This window comes from Stegastes partitus, unplaced genomic scaffold, assembly GCF_000690725.1.
Source record: "Stegastes partitus isolate 25-593 unplaced genomic scaffold, Stegastes_partitus-1.0.2 Scaffold183, whole genome shotgun sequence".
In the NCBI taxonomy this organism is placed as follows: domain Eukaryota; kingdom Metazoa; phylum Chordata; class Actinopteri; family Pomacentridae; genus Stegastes; species Stegastes partitus.
Window position 1 is genome coordinate 179,539 of NW_007577914.1, and position 22,767 is coordinate 202,305.

The 22,767-nt window shown below is 41.0% G+C and overlaps 1 protein-coding gene across 1 annotated transcript; it reads right to left on the reverse strand.

Moving 5' to 3' along the window:
- Window positions 1-7,563: 7,563 nt before the first annotated feature.
- On the reverse strand, window positions 7,564-8,331 carry olig1 (oligodendrocyte transcription factor 1). The gene has a single exon (XM_008280135.1). The coding sequence runs from the start codon at window positions 8,329-8,331 to the stop codon at window positions 7,564-7,566; it is 768 nt and encodes a 255-aa protein (XP_008278357.1).
- Between the last annotated feature and the right edge of the window lie 14,436 nt (window positions 8,332-22,767).

Consider the following 22,767-nt stretch of genomic DNA (forward strand, 5'->3'; position numbering starts at 1 on the left):
CAGTACAGGTAGACTGATCAGTGGCCACAAAAAAACCCCAAAACAATATAAAGCCATGTGGTGATTCAAAAATAATGCATTATTCCCACTAGGGTAAGTTTTGATTATTTGAAAGGAAATTTTATTTGCACAAAATGTGTACTTGTTGCATACCAGCACCTTACATACCTCAGACTGCATGTTCACTGGCATATAACTGGATTTTCTTTTTTTTTTTTCATTTTAATTACAGACTTCCGCCTGCTTTTTTCCACATTTGCATATGTATATGCAGTAGTCATGCATTAGACTAGTGCTATGAACGACACTCTTTAAATGTCAAGCCACTGTTGTGATCCCTCAGTGCTCCTAAAATGCCTTAAAGAGATGATTCAGCTTCTGAAATTTGAGGAAAATCATGTTTACAGCGCAACGGTTCAGGTAATACTGACTTAAAAATGAACTTTTTTTTAATCTTATGTTTGGTTTGTGTCTTTGATTTGAAATTTGGTGCTGTGTAGAAGTGCAGTGGATCTGTGAGACTGTCTGTAACTGAAAGACCAATTATTTCATGTATTCTTTAAAAATGTTGCTCAAGGCTCCTGTCCCCTGAGCAAGATAAATACTAATGCGCAGTGCAGTTGTTTCAGTTTGTAGTGACACTATGCATCATTGTGCATTGTTATTGAGTTATAACAATGCATTTGTTTTAGAAAAGCAAGTGTAGACAGGATGTTTATAGTGACCTAAAATCTGTTTTAGCACCAGCTTCTGTACTACAATAACATTGTCTACATTAAGACACATGAAGTGCTTTTGCTATAGTGCTCAGTTGAACCTCCAACTTTCATTTGACCTCTGATTATGGACAAAATCTGGGCAATTATCAAGTAAAATGACACATTTTGTAGTTGCAACCCCACTTTGGGGATGTGGATTAAACACTGAGTCCTCCTGTCTAAACTTCCTCAGGAATCTGGGTCCCAAAAAGATTTCGCAGAGCCTTGAAGAAAAGGTTGATTTTCTCTCTTTAGTTGCAACTGTGTGTAGGGAACACTTCATAGTCAATAAATAACCTAAACCGTTCTCTTCTAAATAATGTTTTCTTTTGATATCTGTTTAGCAGTGACTACAGAGTAATGCTCACTTCATTTTGTGATGTTTTTGGTCATATTTATCTTGTTTTACAGCGCACAGATTCAACAGTGATAGTGAAGGAGGGAAATCAGAGCTCCTGCTGTTCAGGGTTTATTGATTATTTCACTTTCACCACCTGCAATCAAAGTTCAACTCCAACGTAGTTAAACATACATTCAGCCTTATATCACTAAATAATTTGCAACACTTTAGAGATCATTTCAGATGTCGTAAAGACAATACATCTCCTGTGACCACACACCATCTCAGCCTGTCTTTTAGATGGCCGACTGGGGTAATGAGGTGACGGTTGATGGCGGCCTGTAAAGTTGTAATGAGGGTTGCGGTGTGAATGGGACAGAGGGCTGGAATGGGTGGGAGAGAACACGATGCTTAATGAGCAGGCCGGCAAACTCAGCAGTAACCCCGTTATATCGGCTCGGTCTGAGAAAGAAGGGGTGACAGAGGGGATCGGGAATTTCAGGGTGGGACAGCACAGGAGGGCCTGATGTTATTTAGGCAGGGGATGAATAAAAGCTGGGTTACAAAGTAAATGGGGGTCCTGACCAGCCCCTGCGCTCCTCTCATTGTGAAGATGAAATTTATGGCTCAGGACTTCCTAAGCCAAGGACTCCCCACGTTGACTGGTTAAGTGCTATGAAACGGGACGACAAAGGCCAGAGGCAAACAGCACTCTAAGATGAGAGGCTGCAGGAGAGGAGACAGTGTAAGACAATGTCCACATTAGAGACAAATGTTGGAGCAGAAAGTGCCTGCTTGGATACATCAACGGCATACTTCAGCTGAAATCCAAAAAAATGTAACAGGGCTGTTCAAGTCAGATGTGTAGCAACCTTTGCACCTTAGCAACACAGACCCAAGACATTAAAAAAAACAAATTCTGTGACAGCTTGTTGGCATGAATTGAACAAAGCTTGTACAGCTGATTATTTAGTGACGGGTAGAAATCTTTCTTTTCCTGACATGTTTATGTACGAACTTATATCTGACAGTAAACTCCTTCAATTTCAGTGTGTATGGAAGAAAGAAAAAAAAAGTACACAAAAAAGTGTCCTGATGTACAAAAAGAACAAGGAAAGTAGAGACAGTGAACAAAACAGCACAAAGTGGAGTGGTATTGTTTTCACAGCATCCATTATTTGTCTGTATGAGGACAGAGTTTTATTTTGCTCATACAACATGGTGGCTGACCGCCAACTACAGATGTAAATATTGATATTAGATCAAATCCTGGTTTATATATGGAACTGGTACTTGGTGAAAGGAAGCTATAGACTGTGGTTACACTTCACAAGAAGGTGAACAGTAATATCCAGTATAAATAATTAGTAGCTGCTAATCACAACAACCTTGTCTCCTTGAAATTACATTTATATATAATTAACTGCAACTGACCACATATTTTGACAGACATTGAGAGCCCACAAACTTTAAAGTTTCTCTTGTTAGAGAAATTTTAATTAACATATATCCCCAAAAATGTATATTAATTGTTTTCTGCCTAAAGGTTTTGCAACCCAATATCCTCTGTTGAAGGAATATTTTTTATGAAGCATTTTTTTGTCCATGGTTTGGCACTAGTAGCACTTTGTTGAGATCAGCAGTGAAATAAAGCATGATACACAAACTGTTTAGTTGCATTTAACCAAAACCATAATCTTTGATTACCTTTATCTGGACTTTTTGTTTCAGTCCTACAGTCTGTTATTAAAGCACCACTGTCCACCTCAACCTATGTCTTGTAACTCCAGTTTGACACATTGAAGAAGCTTTTCATTCACTCCAAAAAAGAAAGAGAAAAAAAGATTCTTTGAAAGTAATTACATTTACCAGCTCAATATGATAATGAAAACATTTTGATAATATACAAATGTAATGTTCTAGAAGACTGGAAGGTTTGGCCTTAAGCTAAAATTAAAAAGCTGCATTCAAGTGTTAGTTGTTTATTTGAAGTCACTTGAATCTGTTGTTGAATTAACCCTATTCAGAACTTTTGGGGTCATTTGAACCAGGCCATTTGGTTGCTGTGATAGGTATTGTTTGTTTGTTTGTTTGGTTGGTTGGTTGGTTTTTTTTGAAGATTCTTTTTTTTTTTAAATATAAAAAGAGGGACATTTGTCATGCATTTGTAACCACAAATAACTTTTCAGAAAATGTATTTAACATAGTATAAAAGTCTATAATGAATACCAACAAATACTTTGCACACATTTTTACTTGGGGTCCAATGGACCCTGAAAGACCTTCTATCTATGGCATTATGGAAGTCCTGAATAGGGTTAAGCTTGACCTGTAGGAGCTGAACAAACTCTGGATGTGGAAAATAGCACTGTTGGTTAATGCTTCTTATATATCTTTTTCATTACTATTTCACATGTACCTTACAGAACTTCAAAACTTCTTTGTGAATCTAAAAATGCATCACTCATACTTTTGTAGCACTTCACTGTCTTGGCTTTTGTTTACTTGTGCATGATGTGTGAAAGAAGATTTAAATTTTAATGAAACTTATTTTAATCAAGAAAAATTTATGTTGACAATGTTAAACAATGAGGTAAGGTTTTGGATGAAAAACAGAGTAAAAGGGAGTTTTTCCAGGTTGTAGTGTGTGTGTGTGTGTGTGTGTGTGTGTGCGCGCGCGCGCTCGTGTGTGTACCTACCCCCCTCCCCTCTCATGCCCCTCGATCTCCTTGTGTGTTGCGTTGTGTCATGTTTTGTTATGTTGTGGTGTGTGTGTGTGAGTGAGTGAGTGAGTGAGTGAGTGAGTGAGTGAGTGAGTGAGTGGGTGTTACAACTCCAGCACACTACATCCCCAACCCCCCCGCCTAATTCCCTTCCCGTTCCCCTGGATCACGTGGGCATCCAGAGGGCCTGTCCTCCCCTTCGTCTCTCCATGCCCAGCGGGCTCACCCACACATGGGCATCCAGGGAACCTGTCCCCCCTCTCTCTAGCTGAACCTGGTCACCCAAGATTAACCACCCTCCTCCCCAAGCCAGGCTGTTCATGCCCCTGGTACTCTGTTCTCTCTTTATGTATTTATTTTTCTTCTTCTTCTTAGAAGTGTGAGAGAGGAAAAAGAAGAGTTCTCAATCCTCACACACGTGCCCCTGGTACCCTGTGCCGGAATAGGACTGGAGACCACTGGACACTCGGACCTCTGCTCGAGCCCGTGTGCCCTTGACCTCCAGTGGAGGTCCAGCAGAGACTGGAGCCGCCAACATGCACGTGCCCCTGGTACCCCTGGTTCCCAGACAGTTGCTGGGGGGAGGAGGGGGCCTGTGCACCCTCAGCCACACAAAAGCTTGGATCGAGGAGCTGCTCTGCTACATACAACACCCTGACCCAGAATCAGGTCATCTCTTAAGTGATTCAGCACCAGGTTATCCACAAACATGCGTTGCAAGGCAGGAGAGGGGCAACCTCGACCGACCACGCTCCAACCCTGTCACAAACGGCTCTCCGCACCGGCTATCCGGGACCTACCTAAGATCCGTGGCACTACAGTATTGTCACATCTATGTGGGATTCTGCCATAGAGACGTTCAGTTATAGTCCCACAGATGGTAGCTACACACCATAGGCTCCTCAGCCAAGCACATAACACCAAATGTCTGAACCTGCAGTAACTCTCGTACTAAGCAGGATTACTATTGCAAAACCACATTCACCGTGGGGTAAAACTGTGTGTGTGTGTGTGTGTATGTGTGTGTGTGTTGGGGGTGTGTGTGTGTGTGTGTGTGTGTGTGTGTGTGTGCGCGCGTGCGCATTGTCTTACTCGCTCTCCTCGCCCCATTGAACAACAGTGATGAAATGGAGATGAGTTAAAGTGCCAACACAAAGACTGACCAGACCCCTGCGTCGCTGCAACAATGAAACCACCAAACACAAGAAAGTGAGAGCCTCTTAGAGAAACAGAGAGAAAGAGCAGAGAATGAGAGGGGGGAGAAATTAAGGAGGCCGACTTAGGAAAAAAAAGAAAGAGAGAAAGAGAAGAAGCAGGGCCGAACCATCCTGAGAGCAGGAGGAAATGGATGGTGGGCAAAGGTAGCAGAATGGAGCGCAACCCCCGGAGAAAATAGCAAGGTAGCTAATCCCTCCAGAGACATAAAGCAGCTATATGTAAATGAAAGACGTGAAGTTTGGGCATCTTACTTTGATCTATGAATCAGGCTCCCCCCGCCTTCCTCGCCTCCTTCACTCTCACCCCTTTTCTCCTTCCTCATTTTTCCTTGTAAGAAAATCAAGCCTTATTTAGCTTAATCTCACTTAATGGCATCCAGCTCCTCTTTTGTCCTCCCTGATGCTAACAGATTCCCTTTTCCTTTCACTCGCCACCATTCACATATCTACCCTCCATAATCCTCTTATTCCGGGGTGGCAATTATTTTGAGTATTTTATCAGCATTATGATTATGATTATTTTCATTATTATTATTCATGTAGGCCAGGCTAAGGGCCAGGTTGCGGCTGAGAATATCCACCCTGCCAGTACCTCTTATTCTCTCTCAGAAGGAGGCTGCCTGCTTTCTTCCAGAGGGGTGGCGAGTTTTCAGGAGTGAACCCCTATTCAACACAACACATTTTCTGGGCGTTTGAACATATTGTGGAGTGAGTGTAATGAGTAGCACCAAATCACCCCGTCCCGGCTCCTCGACACAGAGAAACATCAAGAATTTTGAGGACGGAGGAGGTGAGAGGGGGCTAATAATCAAAAGGCCTTCTTTCTGTGGAGCAGTAATTACACGGGTGGGTTTTGATCTTTTGCTTGTTGGGGGAGGGGGGAGGGGGGGTTGAGGACTGTTTCACTATTTTTTTAGGGGTTGGGGTTGGAGGGCTGAATGATGCTTTTTAGCATGTTATCCGCAGCAAGTATATCAGAGATTATAGCGGGAGAAGACTCAGTGAAGTCGCAGTGGCATCAGGAGAAGTTTGCTCCTTTTCGATGTCTATGAGCGGAGGCAGCAAGGGATGGCAGGCCGCACAGGATTGAAGAGTGACACGAGAAAAACTGCAGAAATTTTGAAGTAAATAAGGGAAGAAACATCTGAAAAATGACATCAACTGTCTAAAAAAGTAAATATTTTACTGCCTGTGATGTCTAATCATCACCTGCTGCTGCTGCTGCTGCTGCAAAAAAAAAAAATCTCAGATTGTGAAAATCATAACTTTACTTTTCTTAATTAAAAATCAAGTGTGATCTGCACAAGTCACACTAATGTGACACATCAAGAATATGCAATACAATATGCCTAATTTTCACTGTAGACTCTTTTCCCGGTTTGTTTAGAACAAAAGTAACTATTTTTGTCTATATATTGTTGGGATACTTGTGCGTTTATTGATTGATTTTACACCTGATTGCATTCCTGTGCATTTTTGATAGTGTCCCAATTTTATATTAGTTGTACAACATCTTCAACTATGTATTCATTGCAAAATGTTTCAAACCAATGAATTTACTCATAGTTTTGTTTGTTTTCTGTTACATTTCCCAGCTGTGAGTATCTCTTCTATTCCTTATGAGCATCACACTGTGGGACAATAAATATAATAGTTTGTCATACGGCACACTCAAAAAGGACTTGTTTTGTATACCTCATTTAGTCACTTTTCATGTGTGAGCAGCACAAAGCCTTTTGGAATAACATGGTGTGGAATTGCACCATCATTTTTACATCACTTTTCTCCTGGACACTTTTATTCCTCCCTAATTGGAGCATTCAAGCAACAACAACATTGCTAAAAGAAATTCTGAATTACTTAAAAGATTTTCACTTTTAAAATTTCACTGGTGTTAAATATTTGAACAAACAACTTTTCAGGTTTCAAAAATGAAAAACTCAGCAACTGCATTGTTTTGGTTTGATCAATTTTGATTGACAGCAATGTGAAGCTCCGCCCACTTCTAACAACTGCACAGACAAAACATAAATACAGAAATTATAAGAAGACAAATTTTCAAGCTTTAGGAAAAAAATGAATTCATATTGCTCATAGATGAAAGCAGGTTGCAAAAATGTGTTTTCACAGCCTTTAACTAACAAAACTTTTATCTCATAAGAGTCCTCTATTCAGGGACTCTCTGAAACTTCTCGTCACTTTCATTCATCAGGCTGCAGCACATCACTGCAGTCATGTGCACCATTCACACCTATTATGCAAAAAACAGACACTAAAATTATCAGAGTAGTTAATTATTTCTTTGTGACATAAGAAATGTAATAAAATGCTCACAACCAAAAAGATATTATTAGATTTAAAGATTTTTTTAAAAATCAAAGCATAAGTGTGAGTAGTGTAGTAAAATATTATATTATTAACATGTTAAAATGTTAGAAAAATAGCCATTCATATAAAAATGTTGCATACATGTAACAGTCATCAAGTCCATTCTTCACAAATCGTCTGCAGCTTCTTTTCAGGGGTCACTTTGGGAATCTGGGTGCTGGAGTGGAGTGGCTGAATCTGGGCAGTCTGCAGACACCGCAGGGGCACAGGGGTCCTCCTGAGGCCCCCGCAGAGCTCCACTGCACCGGGGCCAGCGAGGCCTCCATGGGGCCCGAAGCCAGCAGGGGACATTTAGCTGCAGCAGAGGATGATGACGTGGAGGAAGAGGAGGAGGAGGCAGATGCTGCTGAGGAGAGGAGGGACTCCTGGGTGAGGAGGAGCTGACCGGGGCCCGAGATGAGGGGCCACCCTCCAGCGAGCAGCAGCCGGGGGACCGGTCCCATGTTCACCCCCATCCCGACGCTCACCTCCCCCAGCAGCCGCCGCATCTCCTGCAAGGAGGAGCCCAGGAGGAGGATATAGTTCCTGGCCAGAACCAGGGTGGAGATCTTGGAGAGTCTCCGGCCTGGAGGAGCTCCAGGCTGGTGGGACTGAGAGGAGGCAGAGGAGGGCGATGAGGCGTACGGCACCATGACTTCCCTCAGAGCATCCATGGCGATGTTCAAGTCCTGCATCCGTTTCCTCTCCCTGCTGTTAATCTTCCTCCTCAGCTCCTGCTGCTCCTCGGGGCTCAGCTCCCTCTGCGGTTTGGCTGATCTTTGGCTGGTCTGGAGGCCGAGCATGGGTGCAGGATTGAGGCGGGAGCTCAAGTTAAACCCTGGAGGGCAGTGGGGTAAGTCCTGCACGGAGCCGGGGCCACAGAGAGGCTCCTGGGCCCTGATCACTGGGTTTGACAGCACATTCATAGTCTGGAAGCTATTCGGCACAGTTGCGGTTCAGCTAAAGATAAAATTTGAAACCAGCCAAAAATATTCTAGCAGCAAAGGCAAAAATAAGCTATTTTTTAAAATTCACAAACTGCAAAATCAAGTCTTCCTTCCCTCCACCTGTTGATCTCCCCTTTGCTTGCAGAAAACCTCCAGCTGCCATCCAGCACAATGACAATTCTACTTTTGGCTTCAGAGGTTTCTGGCTCCACAAGTGAGTAACCGAGAGCTTCCCAAAGTGGCGCCTCGGTTTTATCTCAATTCCACAGCTGCGTGAGGCGAGAATGACAGCTCACACAGTGGAGAAGTGAGCTAAATGCTCCCCTCAGATACCCCCACCTCAGCTCAACTCCTCCCCGACACATGATGTGCTCTTTAGAAACGCACAGATGCATGTCCGACTTTGGGATTTATTTTATTTTTTTACAGTTAAATGGGAAACAAATGGTCGACAGTGATACAAAGAGGACCAGCAGATTCCCACTAAGTGATGGGATGTTTTAAGACATCAACACTATTAGTGGGCTTTACAAGGTCAGATTAAACAGTAAGACACAGAAGTTACAACTCTCCTGTCCTGATATTTACTATGTTTTCACATCATCACAAAAGTAATTGTGCCTGAACCTGTGTTTTAAGTAAGTTCTAAAGTAGAAATACTGCTTCTTACACTCATCATGTGTCTTTCAGCGAACAAAAAAACCCAAAAAACTTTGATTTTCACTGAGATGAGGTCTTTAAGAGGGTTGCATGACAAGTCAGTGAATACCATTTAACTAGAATACCAAATGACTTTTGCAATATGTGACTTGTAATGTTGGAAATTTCCCTACTTTAGTAAGGATTTAAGCTATACATCTACAAAAGCTTTTTGCAGGCATTCATGATCCACAGTGGAAAACTTGAATGATTTTGTTGATCTACTGCATAAAATGATATAAATTCAAACTATATTTGGCTTTTGCATTTTCAAATGGTGCAAGTTTTAATATTTCTTGCATCTAACCACTGAACTGCACCTGGAAAATGAAAACAGTGGCCTAGAAGCTAGAGGGTTTAATACCATGGTGGGATGTTGAATGTAGTCAGTATGACCTGCTAAACACGAGCATATTAGAGCTGTCATTGTGTTGCTACCTAACAGCATGAGTGACATTGCTTTTTACTTTTTCTCTCTGTAAATGTCATTAAACCCCCCCCCCTTCAAAAAATAAAAAATAAAATAAAAAATGCACAACATTATGAGCTTAATGGAATGCACCACAGAGGCCCTTTTAGCAACTTGGAAGCCATTAAAATCAACAGTGCTTTGTCAATTGACAGAGAGCAGGTATTAGCACTATTAGCACGGGTATTAATCGTGTCGGAGAACAGTTTTGGCAAATGGTGAATGGATACATCATTGTGTGTGGGGAGTTAATTGATGGTTTTGAGGTGGAGGTTATTGTTGTTCAGCTCTGAGCAGCCACGCTAAACCAAATTGGCTGGCGGAGAGCTGGGCACCGTTCCAGACGGCAACACAACAGGCCAATTGACTCCGACCACAGGTGAAGCTGGCTTGGGGCACCGAGCAAGGCTGGAAACCTTCAAATGTGCCATTCATGAGCCACAAAAAAGAACCTCAGCATCACTCCGTGGCACAGTGGAGCCTGGCCGTCCTCTCTTTGCACTGCCTCCCCCTCCTCCTTCTCCTCCTTGTAAAGTGCCATCTGAGGGGGAGAAAAGGAAGGCAGGGGGAAAAGGGGAGAAGGACAGCAGCGTCACAAACAGAAAGCAAGTTGTTTACGATGAAAGCAGAAGGAGACGCAGAGGAGGAAGACCCTTTCTTTCTTCCCAGCCGGCTCCTCTCTTGTCGTTTCGGGCTGTGAAAGATGCGCTTCCCTTCCCCACCAGTGGTCCAGTGGCGTCCGGCTGGTGCTGTGATTGAAGCTGAATGGACGGCTGCAGACGGACAGGAAAGAGAGGGCTTCATGAAAAGGGCCAGGCGGATGGGCCTCGCACCTGCAGGAGAACAGAGTGCAGGCAGCCAGGATGAATGTGTGAGTGTTGTGTGTGCTCGTTTGTGTGCGTGCCTGCGAGCTCAATTTGATTTCTAGTGCCCGACTCACAATGAGAGGTAATAAACCGAGTAATGAAAGAAAAGCAGCCGTGATGGTTTTGACTGTATACTGGGATCGTTTCTGTGTTGAGAAAAAAAAGGACACCTGCAAGGAGACACACATACAGAAGTCAGAATAGAGGAGAAAGAAAGAAGCTGGTGTCTACTAGAATACTGTGTGCGTGCCCCCCCCCACCCCCACCCCCCACACCCCAAGGTCTTTTTCTCCACCGCTTACAAGGAAAAGAAAAGTGAGCTTGATTTGGGGCTGCAGCCCAGCATATCCGCCTCCCTCCCAGCTTCCAGGCTCCTTTTGATGAGGCTGGACCAGGGCAGGAGCAACGGTGGCTTCAGGGCAGGGGGAAGACTAGTGTCTTTATGGTGCAAAGAGTACTATCCATCTGGGCAAGGCCGTCCAATGGGGGGTCTGCACCTGGGAGCTAAATGCCTCGTCTGTGTGGAGCCATTTCCTGCGGCTGACAGACAGGAAGACACCTCGGCCAAACTCCTGGGTCAATTTATCCCCCAGTACAGGATGAAAAATACACCCAGACTGACACCATGGAACAAAAAACAGTTATGAAATCCTTTCTTTGTAGCTGAATGTGCTTCTGCAAGAACTTACACACCAGCAAAAAAAAGATGATAAAATGAAAGAAGGTAAAGTACAAGAGGACAAAAAAAAAAATAAGGTTGTATTTTTTTATTTATTTATTTTTTTTTACATTTTTTAAAAACTTTTCTTCTCTTTGTTTTCGTTGTTGTTTATTGGCTTTTTATAATTAGTATGGAAAAAATGCATCATTCTAGCGTGTTTGTTTTTCATAGATTTTAACCAAATTAACCAGATTTTAAATCAGTTTTATAGGTTTTAAGCAGATTTTTCTTATGTAAGTTTAAAAGTTGACAGTAATGGAGGTTTATAAGGTTTTGCAACTTTAATAGCTCATGTTTGATTTCGGTGAGCAGAATTGAGGCAAAATTTGGAAAAATGAAAAACTGATTTCTTCATAATTTACTAGCTTGTTGGCTTTTATAGATTTTAACCAAAGATTACCAGGATTTTCTTCTTTTTTATCGTGCAGTTTAACAGGTTTTAAGCAGATTTTGCTTTTGCAAGTTTAAAAGATTACAATAATGAAGGTTTATAAGGTTTTGTAACTTCAGTAACTTTAATGCTAACATGATGCTGGTGATAGAAGCGGATGCAAAATTTGGGAAAATGAAAAGTAGCTTCTAATGAAACACTTGATTTATTCAAAATAAACACAAAACAATAAACCTGTCACCTACATAGTGTTTGCACATATTTTTTTTCTTATTTAATTTAAAATACACAAACCAGATTTTGTATTATTGGTTTGTAATATGATCTTTTAATAATCACCAATACATTCACATATTATTTTGAGTCAGTTTTGACCACCCAACAGATATTTCCTCGTTGAAACACACACAAAACAACCTCTACTGGCTTCTTAATTTAGTACAAATTGGCCTAATTACAAACCCACCTCACTGGATATAAAGAGACACATTCACAGATTAAGTCAAGCCACAGGCTGAGTCACTGCTGCTGCTCCGGACACAATCTTGACTTAATGGAGTCAATTTACATCAGGTGTCTGATTGAGCTCTTTTGTGTGTCACTTGTTGGTGTGTCGATGTCTTTGTGGCCTCAGTGGGAGGATTTATCATGCTGTTAATGTCTCAAGGAGGCTTTCCAATTCCCCAATTTGGCACGATTACACAGCTATTTTGTGTGTCCTCATCTGTTCGTCACTGACTGTGCTGCTCATGGTGAAAAAAAGCTGCTTAATGAGAAGTTCTTTAAATGACTGATTAAAAATAGCTGTTAATATCATATATCAGGACTCCTAAAACACAGGTCTGACTTTAAACTATTGCAGAAGTCGAAGAAATAGATGCATAACCATAACCATTAATGATACTTTATGCTGTTTCCAGATTCCTCAGCAGCAAATAATGGAGTTTGTAGACCCAAGCACGCACGTGGAGCAACATCCATCAAGATTAAACACAAATTTTTTGACGTGCTAACATACGGGGCTTTTTTCCTGCATGCAGCATCCTGCAGCTGTTTTAAAGGTAAATTGAGCGATTCTAATCCAAAATGTTTTTTGCTGAATTCACTGAATATCTGCTCACAGTCCACTAGATAACAGAAAAAATGTTCTTCATGTGTTTCAAACATTATTTTATCTTTAAATGTTAGTTATCATTGCACATAAGGGCACGGCTCACGCTCGCTGTCCCAACAGTTTCTCCCTCCTGTTTGGACGGGATGTAACTGGTAATTTCGTTGCTCTGTACTTGTGACATGTGCAATGACAATAAAGTTCTGACTGACTGATCATTTCCATACAGGACAAGCCAAGGCAGTTAACAAAAAAACATTGTGTGGGGAAGTTGTGTGATGTTAATTAGAATTTAAATAATGTATTAATGCACACAAGAAAATAAACCATTATTCTTCTTGATGCGACTGTGGTGTAAGAGCACTAGCACACTGAGCTGTGAAAATATTGGTGGATCAAAAGATTCTAGTAGTGCAGTCACCTCAATTTCCCTCTTCATGTTCATGTATCGGGACTCCTCATTGAGGCTGGAATTACCAGCTGGCAAAGTTGGACAACTGTCCGAAGGCCCCCGCCTCAGAAATACATAGCATGTCATCATACAGTAATATAATGAAGATGCCATGTGTGGGCTGCTGTGTACAAAGCACTTTACGGTACTGAAGCAGATAGGTTCAGATTGGTCAGCAGCTCATTTTTGCACAAAGGTTCTCTAGCTTCTCCGGTTTCCTCCCACACAGTCCAAAAAACATGTTGAGGTTACTTAGTGATTGTAAATTGTCCGTAGGTGTGAATGTGAGTGTAGTTGGTTGTCTGTCTCTAAGTGTAGCCCTGCGATAGACTGGTTGCCTGTCCAGGGTGTCCCCTGCCTTCTCTTTAAGTCAGCTGGGATAGGCTTCAGCCCCCCCACGACCCTAGTGAGGATTAGGCGGTGTATGAATGGATGGATGGATGGATGGATGGATGGATGGATGGATGGATGGATGGATGAATAGGTTCTTTAGCTTCGCTGGCCGATGGAGGCAAAAGACGTGCGTATACACAAACAAGCTGCATGAATGCATTGCATAAGCAGAAGGAAAACCCTGCACATACAGACACACTGCATAAACAAAAACAAATGCAAAAGGAAAACGCTACCTATACAGTCACACAACAGAAGTGCCACAGGCTTCTAGGGGCAGTAGTGGGCTTTTCACCTGAGAGTCAGACCATGGTGAGCGAGACAAGTAACGTTAGTTGATGGAAAAGCTGTATGAAAAGGTATGTATTCTCTCGTCTCCATGGATAAACATAAATAACAGAGAGAACACAAGGAGACGGTAGTAAAACACCTCTTCAGCACCCAAATAATTACAGTGCTAAAGACTTAAAAACTGGCCCGAGAGGCCTGCGGCACTTCTGTTGTGTGACTGGATATGTAGCATTTTCCTTTTGCAGCATGTTTCTGTTTATGTCATTTGCCCCCGTCGGCCACAGTATTTAGCTGCTGAATGCTGCCATGCACCTTGCCATTAACATTTTATGTATTACTCTTAGCATCACCTGCTGTTGTCAGGACCCTGAATTTGTGCAGGATATTAAATGGTAAATGGTCTGCATGTAAAAAGTACCTATGAAGCTCAGCTCTGTTCTACAAAGGCTTTAATTGTTTTTCAGTCATTCACTCATATTCTCACAAACCACATGCCATGCAAAATGCTCATCTGCTTTTAAGACAAACTTGCTGTTCAGTTTCTTGCCCAAGAACACATGGCCGCAGGTCGAACAATCAACCCTGCAATTTGAGGACAAATTGCTCTATCACTTGAGTCACAGCCACAAATTCTTTGCAGCAGCAGAACCTCCATGAAGCAAAACATTGTGAACCTAAAATCAAAAATTACCTAAAATATTATTATTTAACCCCCAGCAGCTTCTGGGTTCTTTTTGCTCCAGTCATATTTTTAATCACTGTTTGCTCATTTTTTACTGCACGATAAAATCCTGCACCAAATCTGGATATAGGTAGGGAGAACTCAAAAATGTCCTCTGTGCAGTATGACACAGTTACAATTCTATAAATCACAACAAAAGACAAAGTGTAAGTTGAATTGTGACTATTTATTTGACTAAAATTGACACAACCTGGACTCATCATGTACAGTCTTTTTCCACGTGCCTACAGGTGTTAAAAAATAAATAAATAAATAAATGGTGGGCTCCACATGCTAGATATTTTACTATTAACATTGTTTCCATAAGTAAACACAGCCAACAGTTCAGTTAGAAAGTTCCTGAATGTTTGTCATGTGACTGCTGGTCACTGCTGAGTCAGTCATGGCTTCTCAGTTGTGGAGAATGGTGCAGAATTTTTATTTTTATTTTTTATTTTTTTACAGAATTTAGTAAGACCAAATGTTTGTTTTTGGCAACTTTTCAAATAAGAGATGTAGAATAAAGTGATTTCCATGAAATATCACAGTTTTAAGTTTGGAATTGGGTAATTTTCCCCAACAGATGTGCACATTGAAAGCAGAAAATCTTTCTTCACATAGTTCCTTGCTCTGAAAATGGTGTCATTTTGCCTTTTTTTTTTTTTAAAGATAACAAGCTTTCCAAACCACTGCCAGGTTTTGGGATTCAGAGGGTTAAAACAAACCAAATCAAAGACTTAATTTGAATCGATACTCATGACACTGAAGCATTTTTACAATACTTAACTTTGTTATGCCATGGTTCTTCGATAAGTTTTAATAGACTGAACTATTAATAGGCTTAAGATAAGACTTATTTACTCATGTGTCCTCAAATTTGCATTTGTCTCATAAATTAATCATATTTTTGTTTATTTTCTGCCATATTGGCATGTCTGTGCAGCTTTGTCAACAAGAAAATTTCAAATCTGTTCTCAACTTTTTGAAAAAGCAGCAAGTCAAACCGTTAAATGAGGTGCACCTGCTATATGCCTCCACATCTCAAACTGTCGTCTGTTTACAATGTGCAAAGAGAGACTAATGAGAAATTAACAGTTGCCAGTGACTGATTTCCTCCATGTGTTCCTGCGGACAAACAGGTGCAGCAGCAGCAACAATGGAAATATAACAGAGCAGGACTTTTCAGGGGGAAAAAAGCTGCTCTGCATCAAAGCGGAGACGGAGGACACCCTCGTCTATTCGCCCTAACTCCTGCTCTGTGAGGCCTAGCCAAAGACATGAGAAGATTACAAGCTGTTAATAAGGTGGAACCAATCGGCTGAAGGTCTACTTTTGTCCTTCCCAGCATGCTTTGTGAGCACTGGCCTGGGATAGTCGGCATTTGGTGCTGATCATAGTGAGGCAGGGATAATGATGGTGGGAGGGGTGTAAGGTTTTAGCCCCAGGGCCCTTTGTGAAAGAGAGCCTAAATGCTTCACTTTCAATAGCTGCACACGCTCAGTTGGTCACGGTTGTTTAAATACAGATGGACATTTGTCACATTCATATTTCATGTTGCTAACTGTGCCAATGACACTTACGGTTACTTCTTGTTTTGCTGTTTTGCGTCAGAGAACTCTGATTCTGCAGTACCTCAACTTATTGTTAATTTAAATTCATTTAAATGCTTTTTAAAAGTTTGCACAGATTTGTTTGCAACAGTCAAAGCAAAGCATTTAAACCAGCCATTGTTGATATTTAAAATCGCCACAAATGCAACCTTATCCAGCGATCGTCTATTGTTCGAGCAGATGTTCCTCTCTGAAACAATGCCACCAGGGATTTGTAGGGTGTTTGCTCATAGGAGAGTGTTAGTTAACCCGTCCCCCCACCAAAGTATTCTTAAACCCCCCCGATCCTATTTAACCGTGACAATGATGGATTCACAGATACTAAAAAGTTCCACAGAAATCCTTGTCCAAAGTCAAACACAGGGCTGCTTCTTCTTCTTCTTCTTCTCACCAAGGGCAAGGGCACAAAGTGTGAATGTTGCAGGGGGGCGGGTTGAGATGTTTCTTTTAAGGTTTTATTAGCGGTACAAGGCCAAGGGTGGGTTTTCAGGGGTTATCCCCATCTGTATGGAGGGCGGTGCAGTGAGAGCACAGTCACTGTTAAAGTGAAAGCTGATAGCAGTATGATGGATGAGGATACATGGCTGTGAAATTAGACTTCCTCAAGTGAAGCTGTTCAGCAAGTCAGAAGGGGTGAAGGCACTGAATGCATCTCCACAGAAACAAAAGATAATAGCTGCACCAAATAAATAAGTCTTTTTTCCCATTTTAATGGAAAAATGTGGCTTTACTTGGGGCTTATTTAGTTTTCTCAAAATAAATGGCATTGCACGTTACAAGCTGAGATTTGACAAGTTGAAAACAAACTTTGAGATTATCCAAAGTTATTTAAACAAAAAACTAAGTAGAAAGATATTAACCAAACTGATTGTGGTAAAAAAGAACTCATCACGTTTAAAGTGGACCTGTTCTAACTGCAAGATTTCAGTGGACCCATTTTCAGTGTTACAACAAAATAAAGTCTTTCAGATCATTTTAGTAAACTGAATACTTTGCAATTTTATAGATGAGCAACCATTAAAAACACTGCATTTAAAAGTATGTTTAAGTCTACCTCTGTTCAGACGGTAGAATGGTCCCTGGATGCTTCCCTTTGGACACGTTTCGCGCTCGGCCAGCTGGGACACCATGATGCAAGACCAGGACACGGTGCAGGATCACATCTTCCAGCTGACTGGGGAGGAACCCACCAGGAAGCACTGAAGGATACTGCCGGGGGGGGGGGTATCTTTAGTTGCTCCTGTTTGCTACGCCATGACCTGCAGAGTCAAAATGGAGCAAGGAATGAATCATCAGATCAATAGTTCAAAGAAAATGTGTTACAGTTTAAGGTTTGTCAGAGTTTTCCTCCATCCACCAGCTGACTACGTGCCTCTTTGCACAACAGATTTTTAATATTAAACCAGTTGTCTGTCTCCTAAACTTCTTATCCTGTAAAAGCCAAAACACGCTGGCTGATATAAAATATAACCAAAATGAAAACATTTATCAGAACTAGAAACTGTTAAAAAATAAATAAATAAATAAAATTGAGAGAATCAGTTGATTTGGAAGTTTTTGAAGCGCTCATCTATGAAGAAACATAACCAAATATGAGCTTAAAATTATGTTGTTTCATCAAAATTGCTTTATTTAATGATTTATTTAAAAATTCACCCAAAAAATGGGACTTGCTCTAACCAAAATCTGTGAAAGACTAAAAAATTATTTTCTCACATATCAGTGCAATCAGGAACCTATTAGCTTCTCAGTTGGGAGTCACATAGAAAATTCAGCGACTTAGATCTCTGTCATCTAAGTCTCTTTTAGTTAATGATCTGACAACAGATCATCATATTGATTTAATGTGTCTGACTGAAACCTGGCTGCAGCATGAAAAATACGTTAGTCTAAATGAATCAACTCCCCCCAGTCATATTAATTTTCATGTACCTAGAAGTACAGGCAGAGGGGGAGGAGTGGCAGCAATCTTCCACTCAAACCTATTAATTAACCAGAGACCAAAACTTAGTTATAATTCGTTTGAAAGCCTTTGTCTTAGTCTCACACACTTGAATTGGAAAGCACAAAAACCAGTTGTGTTAGTTGTTATATATCGGCCACTGGGCCCCTACTCTGAGTTTCTATCTGAATTCTCAGAGTTCTTAGCTGACTTAGTGCTCAGTACAGATAAAGTCATTATAACGGGTGACTTTAATATCCATGTAGATGATGAGAAGGACAGTCTCAGCTCTGCATTTAGTTTATTGTTAGACTCAGTTAGCTCTCTCAAAATGTAAATAAAACAACTCATAGTTTTAACCATACCCTTGATCTTGTTTTGACATATGGCATAGAAATTGAACATCTTACTGTCTTTAAACAAATCTCTATCCTCTCTGATCATTTTTTAATAGCATTTGAATTTACAGTAATGCAATATGGAACACCTACCAAAGAGTTTCATTACAGGAGATGTCGATCTGAAAATGCAGTTATTAAATTTAAGGAAATAGTTCCACCATTATTTACTTAAATGCCATATGCCAACACAACGAAGTGCAGTTCCTCTAATCTCAGTCCCACACAGGGGGATAATCTTGTAGATAGAACTGCAGCTTTACTGCATTCATCAATTGATGCTGTTGCCCCATTGAAAAAGAAGGCAATAAATTATAATAAAAGAGCTCCGTGGTATACTCAACAGCTTCGCATCTTAAAACAGAAATTAAGAAGGTCAGAAAGACAGTAGCGCTCTACCAATTTAGAAGAATTTCATCTAGCCTGGAAAGATAGTTTCCTCGCCTATATAAAAAAGTGATCCGCAAGACGAGAACTACCTACTATTCATCTGTAATTGAGGAAAACAAGAACAACCCCAGGTTTCTTTTCAGCACTGTAGCCAGGCTGACAAAGAGTCACAGCTCTGTGGAGCCTTGTGTTCCTTTAGCTCTCAGTAGTGAAGACTTTATGACCTTCCTCACTGATAAAGTTTTGAATATTAGACAAAAATCATTAGCATGTCTGTAGGTGCAGCAGCTCTGGATGCATCCATAGGACCAGGTTTATACTTAGACTGCTTCTCTGCTGTAAATCTCTCAGAGCTCACGTTAATAGTAAATTATTCTAAACCAGCGACATGTCTGTTAGACCCAATCCCAACTAAACTGTTCAAGGAAATTTGTCCTCTAATAAATACTGCAGTGTTAAATATCATCAACTTCTCTATATTAACAGGCTATGTACCACAGGTTTTTAAAGTAGCTATAATAAAACCACTACTTAAAAAGCCTACTCTAGATCCAGGTGTTTTAGCGAACTATAGGCCCATATCCAACCTCCCTTTTATTTCTAAAATTCTTGAAAAAGTTCTTGCAAGCCAATTATGTGATTATCTGCATAGAAATGGTTTGTCTGAAGAGTTTCAATCAGGTTTTAGATTGCATCATAGTACAGAGAAAGCAATGGTGAAGGTCACCAATGATCTTCTTATAGCTTCAGACAGTGGACTAGTTTCTATATTCGTTCTGCTGGATGTCAGTGCTGCATTTGATACAGTGGATCACAACATCTTATTACAGAGACTGGAATGTTTAATTGGGCTTAAAGGAACTGCACTAAATTGGTTTAAATCATGTTTATGAGATTCCAGTTTGTTTGTGTTTATGATGATTCTTCCACCCGCAGTAGAGTTAGCTGTGGAGTTCCACAGGGCTCTGTGTTAGGACCTATATTAGTAACCTTGTACATGCTCCCTTTGGGCAATATTATTAGGAAGCATTGCATAAATTTCCACTGTTATGCAGACGACACCCAGCTATATTTATCTATGAAGCCAAATGAAACCAATCAGTTGGTAAGACTCCAGGCATGTCTGAAGGACATAAAGGCCTGGATAACCTGTAACTTCCTTCATTTAAATTCAGACAAAACTGAGGTTATTGTATTTGGCCCTAAACACCTCAGAAACACACTGTCGAACCAGATAGCTACTCTAGATGGCATTGCCTTGGCCTCCAGTCCTACTGTAAAGAACCTTGGAGTTATTTTTGACCAGGACGTCGTTTAATAGCCATATAAAACAAGTCTGTAGGACAGCCTTTTTTCATTTACGTAATATTGTAAAAATCAAGAACATCCTGTCTCAGAGTGATGCTGAGAAACTAGTCCATGCATTTCTAACTTCTAGACTGGACTATTTTAATTCCTTATTATCAGGATGTCCCAGTAATTCTCTTAAAAACCTCCAGCTGATCCAAAATGCTGCAGCCAAGGTTCTGACAGGAACCAGTAAGAGAGATAATATTTGTCCTGTATTAGCTACTCTTCATTGGCTCCCTGTAAAATCTCTGGATAGAATTTAAAATCCTGCTTTTACCATATAAAATTCTCAATGACCAAGCTCTATTTTACCTTAAAAACCTTATCCTACCGTATCATCAAAGCAGAGCGCTTCGCTCTCAGACTGTAGGTCTACTTGTGGTTCCTAGAGTTTCCAGAAGTAGAATGGGAGGCAGAGCCTTCAGTTATCAGGCTCCTCTCTTAAGGAATCAGCTCCCAGTTTGGGTTTGGGAGGCAGACACCCTCTCCACTTTTAAGGTTATGCTTAAAAGCGTTCCTCTTTGATAAAGCTCACAGTTAGGGCTGCTCAGGATCATCTGAACTTTCCCTTAGTTATGCTGCTATAGCTTTAGATTGCTGGGGGATTCTAATGATGTGCTGAGCTCCTCTCCTCTCCTCTTCCTTTCCTCTCCTCTCCTCTCCTCTCCTCTTCCTTCCATACAGTTATAACCACCATTACATGTCACTAACGCTGTGTTTCCCCTAAGGTCCTGTGCTCCCTGCGGACGTCTCTGGATCCGGAGCTTCACGTCCCTGACCTCTAACTGCTATCCTTTTCCCCACCCCTCCTCATCCCCACTCTCATCCAACCGGTTGAGGTAGATGGCCGTTCTCCCTGAGCCTGGTTCTGCCGGAGGTTTTTTTCTTCTTCTTGTAAAATAAATATTCAAAGAAATTCAAGTCTTGTTTTTTTTTTTTTTAATGATTCATGACATAATTATGTGATCCTTTACAGAACACATTTCTGAATTTGCTCTTCTTGTAGTCATGGTTGTGTTGTTTCCATAAAGATGCAGGACTTTATGTTTCCATGAAAAATGAGCCCTCAGTTAGTAAAACAGAAAAGCAAAGCAAAAAAACACCCAGAACCTATCTGGGCTTTAGAGGGTTAAAACATCTAAGTTTCATCTTCAATGTCTTAAATGACTCTATGGGATGATGGCAAATATAAGTGTCTGCATCTTGCAATCACTCTATGAAACGATGGTGTTTATAATGACTGGAGCTTTAAACAGACACCACAAAGAGTGACAGAATTCAAAAAGTTCAAGTGATTTGTTCACGGCTGAAAACACTTTAACACATTGTTCTGATTTCACTAAATCTTGCCATGTCGGGTTGGCAGATGGATGCAACGGATGTAAGATGATTCTTTGAGGCATTGATGGACACATCTGTCAGTCTACACACAGTATCACACACACACACACACACACACACACACACACAGTGGCCTCCCCCTCCCCACTAAGACAGACCAGAGTCTCTCCATTGAGCCCTCAAGTCTCCTCCTCCTCCAGCTCATTCACCTCCTACTGTGCCGCTGCTCCTCTCCAACTCTCAGCACATTAAAATCCCCACTAGGAGAGATCACACTGAAGCAGCCACTTTTCTTTTCTATTCAGCCTCCTCTCTGATCAAACTGCAGCAGGTTTGTCACAGATGTTGGTCAAACTCAGGACTGGCGTCCCGCTGAGATGCTGAGAGTGACAAAGGACGCGACTGATGTCTTATATTTTTCACTATTTCATAAATTAAATGGTTAAATCTTTGTTCATTTCAGTTTATCTCTGTTCGGTTTACTTGTGAATCTGATGACAGCCATCCTGAGCGTGGTGCTAATTTGATTTATGAAGCGATGGACCCCAGGGAAGCAACAACTCAGAGAGCTGACATATGTTGCAGTGCAACATGATAGCAGGCTTCAGTAACTTGACAAATTGGGGTTGTCGTTATTAAAACATCTCCTGGTGGCACTACTCCTGTGAAGCCAGAAATAATTACACAAACCTCCGAACCAAAGAAAGCCATTTTCCAGCTAATTTGTTTCTCGGTGGTGGTTTGAGCAAAAAGCAACAAAATGTGTTAGAAAAGGTTTGTTTTCCATTGTTCATTAATACTGGTTTTGTTACTTTTGACAACAATCACTTCATAACTAATACTTGTTTTTAAACCAAACTATGATTGCCCAGTGATATAATCGAGCAATTTTTGCCCGAATCTAACTAAAACAAGATGCTCACTGCCATGACTGATTAGTCAGATCGGAGCAAATCTAACATAGGTCATTTTTAAAATCAATGAGAAATCCATTTTTTATTTTTATGATTAGATCTATTTCTTTACTTGCAAATAATGGAAATGTTCAGATATACAATAGTCTAAAGAAATGTGGCAGCATCATGTCTTGTTTCCAACTTTAACCCTTGGATCTGAATACCGTTGACTGGTCTTTCTTTTATCAGTCCTCCATGGGGGGCTCAAGGTCACCTCTACCAACATTTTGTCTTCAAAGTTGTAGTTTGGGGCATCATTGGCCCCCGAGAAAACAAATTTTAAAAAACTGTCAACAAAAAGGCTTTTATTTATAG

Bases quoted from the DNA above. Each gene is read 5' to 3' on its own strand.
- olig1 (XM_008280135.1), bottom strand. From the start codon at position 8,331: ATGAATGTGCTGTCAAACCCAGTGATCAGGGCCCAGGAGCCTCTCTGT.